General features: G+C 48.3%; 1 protein-coding gene across 3 annotated transcripts in view; it reads left to right on the top strand.

Moving 5' to 3' along the window:
• The window catches only part of EBF2 (EBF transcription factor 2), a gene marked incomplete at its 5' end in the record, with an annotated part of 40,191 nt that extends 38,255 nt beyond the window's left edge, over nucleotides 1-1,936 (top strand). For all 3 annotated transcript variants that reach the window (XM_072398827.1, XM_072398826.1, XM_072398825.1), the window contains 1 exon segment: nucleotides 1,439-1,936. In XM_072398827.1, the coding sequence (XP_072254928.1) occupies nucleotides 1,439-1,470 (32 nt within the window).
• Between the last annotated feature and the right edge of the window lie 3,182 nt (nucleotides 1,937-5,118).

The raw sequence follows: 5,118 nt of genomic DNA, 5'->3' as shown, positions 1-5,118 counted from the left end.
AGGAATATCAGAGAACTGCAGACCAGGAATTACAGGGAATCATGGACCCGGAATATAAGGGAAAAGCAGACCAGGAATACCGGGACAGTAGACCAGAAATATCAGGGGACTGCAGACTCAGAATATAAGGGAAAAACAGACCCGGAATATAGGAGAACCGCAGACCAGGAATATCAGGGAATTGCAGACCAGGGATAACAGGGAATCACAGACCTGGAATATCAGGGAACTACAGAACAGAAATATAAGGGAACCGAACAACAGGAATATCTGGGAACCGCAGAACAGGAATAACGAGACCACTTATTCATTGCTGGATAAACTTTGTTCCATGTGTATTATCAAACTGATAAAGTGATCCATTGGTGGTTATCCATCAGCCATCATTTATTGTCCAGGGGAGCATACAAGCGATGAGCAGATAGAGTTCCTGGTGGATTCCATACGTGGCACAGCAATACCACTGCACTGTACAGCACAAGAAGCTTCTTTTGTATAATTATATGATTTGTACTTTGCAATAAATCCCATTCTTCCAGGTGATAGATTTATTTCAGATGGAGAGGTTGAAGTTGCATTGTGAATGTCGGGTTTTCGTATCACCATTGTATTTGGTGGATGTACCTACACACAGAGTCTCTTTGTGGGCCCCGGGTGTTTTGCTGCCCCCTCTGCCTTCCGCTGGGACTCCGGCCTGTCAGAACATAAAGTACAGAGGCTGCTGGGGAATCTCTGCAGGGATCACAGCATGGAGCTGAAGTTCTGCTTGACTGGAGAAGCCGACAGGGCCAGTCATAAAATTTCATATCCAGCGTGTACAATGCAGGAATATCACATCAAAGTACAAAGGGCCACCATTCTGCACCCGGAGTCCTTTATATTTGTAATTTACTTTCACCTCTAGCTGGTGACACCTTCAATGAATGATTCTACTCAATTAGCAAGGATGCTTTCTGATTGGTGGCTTTGTGTTACCAATAACTTATTTCAGGTCAAAGATCTTGTTTCACTCCCAGACCCAGTCTGTCAGCACTCGCCCCACAAAGGTCTCCGTCACACCCCTGGGATGTCCCCTCATCTCCGGCAGAATGCGGAGCAGCCGCTGTGACAACACTCAGGTCAATGTGAGATTCCATGATTACTTTTCCTGGGATTTGTCATGGAGGCTCCAGGAGAGATCAGCAGTCAGCAGGATTCTAGGAGAAATGTAATGATTGCCACACAAACTCCATGCGGCTGTCAATGTGGGCCAGGCATTGATCCCCAAATGTTAACACTGTGCTCCCCAACCCAACTTGTAGAACCATCAGTGGGGTCCATCAGGGAAATCTTCTGGTTGTAGCTGGAAGTTTCAGAAATGAAAGTGAGGTGACACACAGTGCAATGATTTGTGGCCCCGACCCCTCCAATGTCTGACGGCTTCTCTTTTTGTCTTTAGCTATGACGGGCTTGGTGGTTCCTCCGATGTGACTTCCATTGGACTCTTTGTAAATGTATCAGAAAGACATTGTGTGCCATGGCAGGGTCCATCTCTGCCACCAGATCTGCCAGGAATCCACTCTGGAGATCCACCACCAACATACCAGGGCAAGAAGGCTTCTGGGAAAATACTGGCGTCTGATTGGTGGGGAACGGAATGATGTGCAGTGCTGGGACTTCAGATGACCACACGGAATATTTTGGATATTTTTTTCTTCTTTGTAGGAAAAAACGATTTCTATTTTCAGCCAACTTTTTCTGATTCCGATTTTACGTTTGCGCCTTGGGACGATGAAAATGACGTACGGAACTGAACAGGGTATCAGCAGAGAGGACTCAGCTTCCTTTACCCCGGAGGAGATTCTGCTTCCTTTGCTGTTTGTGTGGCTGCAATGCTCACATTTTGTAATGTTTAATATGTTTTACAATTATTTAATGAATAAACTTGTAACTTATTGTATTTAGAAAGAGGAGACAATGAATGATGCGACGGTCAGTCACATGATGGGGCAATAGATGGTCAGTCACATGATGGGGCAATGGGAGGTCAGTCACATCATGGGGCAATAGGAGATCAGTCACATGATGAAGCAATAAGAGGTCAGTCACATGATGGGGCGATGGATGGTCAGTCACATGATATGGCAATGGGTGGTCAGTCACATGATGGGGTGATGAATAGTCAGTCATATGATGGGGCAATTGGAGGTTAGTCACATGATGGGGCTATAGGAGGTCAGTCACATAATGGGGCAATAGGAATTCAGTCATATGATGGGCAATAGGAGGTCAGTCACATGACGGGGCAATTGATGGTCAGTCACATGATGGGGCAATAGGAGGTAAGTCACATGATGGGGCAATGGGAGGTCAGTCACATGATGGGGCAATGGGAGGTCAGTCACATGTTGGGGCAATGGATGGTCAGTCACATGATGGGGAAATGGGAGTTCAGTCACATAATGGGGCAATAGGAAGTCAGTCATATGATGGGGCAATAGGAGGTCAGTCACATGACGAGGCAATTGATGGTCATTCACATGATGGGGCAATAGGAGGTCAGTCACATGATGGGGCGATGGATGGTCAAGCGCCTGATGGGGCTAATGGGTGGTCAGTCACATGATGGGTCAATGGGAGGTCAGTCACATGATGGGGCTAATGGGTGGTCAGTCACATGATGGGGCTAATGGGAGGTCAGTCACATATTGGGGCGATGGGAGGTCAGTCACATGTTGGGGCAATGGATGGTCAGTCACATGATGGGGCAATTGATAGTCAGTCATACAATGAGGCAAATGGAAAGTTTACTCTTCCAAATGATTTTTTATTCTCTGCAGCCACTCTTCATGCTGATGTTTCTTCCACACTGCCATATCCTAAACCCTAACTTGTGTCTCGCACACCTCTAGCCTGCTGATTGGACAATGAGCAACAACAACTCTTGAAGTCATCATTCTGCTCAGCTCATGTACATAAAGCAAAGCCTGATTGGCTCAGAGTGCTGCTCCCCCTTCCTTTGTCAGCATTTCAGATCCAGCAATAGTTTGCAGCATCCACCATAAGGAATATAATGCCAATGGTCTCCCTGCTGCAGGTAACGTGTAGCAGAATCACCCCACACGTGTTGGATAGCTGCATCTATGTCACTGTGCTCCATTATTATTATACAGTATGTATATAGCGCGGTGATGAGGGTGATAAGGGGGTTTAGGGGGATGAGGAGGATGAGGGATTAGGAGGATGAGCAGGATGAGCAGGATAAGGGTGAGGGGGGTGAGGAGTATGAGGGTGATGTGGGGGATGAGGGTGATGTGGGGGATGAGGGTGAGGAGGATGTGGGAGATGAGAAGGATGAGGGTAATGAGGAGGATGAGGATGAGGGGGATGTGGGGTATGAGGAGGATGAGGCTGATGTGAGGGATGAGGCGGATGAGGGGAATGAGGAGGATGAGGGGGATGTGGGTGAAGAGGAGGATGAGAGTGATGAGAATGATGAGGGGGTGAGGGGTATGAGCGGGATGGGGATGATGAGGGGGATGAGGAGGATGGGGAGGATACGGGTGAGGGGGGTTAGGAGGATGAGGGTTATGTGGGGGATGAGGAGGATGAGGGTGATGAGGAGGATAAGGGTGATGAGGAGGATGAGGGGGATGAGGAGAATGAGGGTGAGGGAGATGTGGGGGATGAGGGTGATAAGGGGGGAAGAGGAGGATAAAGGTGATGTGGGGGAAGAGGAGGATGAGAGTGAGGGGATGAGGGGGATGAGGAGGATGAGGGTGATGAGGAGGATGAGCAGGATAAGGGTGAGGGGGATGAGGAGATTTAGGGGGTGAGGAGGATGAGGAAGAGTAGGCCGGAGGGGAGGATGAGGGGGATGTGGGCTATGAGGGTGTTGAGGAGGATGAGGGTGATGAGGGGGTTTAAGGGGATGAGGAGGATGTGGGTGATTATGAGGATGAGGAGAATGAGGAGGAAGAGGGGGTTTAGGGGGATAAGGGGGTGAGCGTGATGAGGGGGATGAGGAGGATGAGGGTGATGAGGAAGGTAAGGAGGCTGAGGAGGATGAGGGTGATGAGGGGATGAGGGGGATGAGGAGGATGGGGGTGATGAGGAGGGTGAGGCAGAAGAAGGGGATGGGGAGCATGAGGAGGATGAGGGGAATGAGGGAGATGAGGGGGAAGAGGAGGATAAGGGTGAGGGGGATGAGGAGGATTAGGGGGTGAGGAGGATGAGGGTGAGGGGGATGTGGGGGATGAGGAAGATGAGGAGGATTAGAGGGTGAGGAGGATGAGGGTGAATGTGGGGGATGAGGAGGATGAGGGGGATGAGGAGGATGAGGATGATGAGGGTGATGAGGAAGGTGAAGGGGATGAGGAGGATGAGTAAGGTGAGGAGGATGAGAGGGAAGTGGAAGATGAGGGGTATGAGGAGTATGAGGGCGATAAGGGTGATGAGGAGGATGAAGGGCAATGAAGGGATATTACTCTCGGTTATTCAGAATTAGCAGGGGTATTAGTCAGGGTTTCCCTTTATCTCCCCTTCTGTTCGCCTTAGTTGAACCCTTAGCCTATGGAACAGAAATGCTTTTTGTTTGAGGATGTCGCCTTGATGTATGCTTCAGCTCTGATCATTTCCTTACTTATCCCATTTAAAGAGTTGGATCTGTTTTCAGAAGTTTTGGGACTAGAAATTATTAGGAATAAATCAGTGGCCCTCAACATCTCAGTCCCGGAATGTGCAGTAACACAATAAAAGGGAACTTTGATTAGGTGGAATACTAAAGCCGTCACCTACCTCGGCATACCAATTACCCCTTCTCTGAAAACCCGTTTGTTCTGCACAATAGCAAGAGACGTGAACAGATGACATTCTTCCCCTCCTTCATGGTTTGGAAGAAATATTTTACCTAGACTCCTATATCTATTTAGGACGTTCCTTATAGCGATCCCTAAAATAATTCTTCCAAACAGAACAAGCTACTCAAATTTGTATAGGGCAACAAGCAATACCGTATAAATGCGTTAACGTTGTACACCCCAAAGAACTTGTGAGGTTTGTGAGTTCCAGCTTCTGGAATACTTTTGGTCATAACTCCGCCAATTTTCTGCACACGGAAATTCAGGACTGGCGGGGGAC

This window comes from Pyxicephalus adspersus, chromosome 2 (genome assembly GCF_032062135.1).
Source record: "Pyxicephalus adspersus chromosome 2, UCB_Pads_2.0, whole genome shotgun sequence".
Lineage (NCBI taxonomy): Eukaryota > Metazoa > Chordata > Amphibia > Anura > Pyxicephalidae > Pyxicephalus > Pyxicephalus adspersus.
Note: the sequence above shows the minus strand (reverse complement) of the source record. Positions and strands in the feature narration are given on the sequence as shown.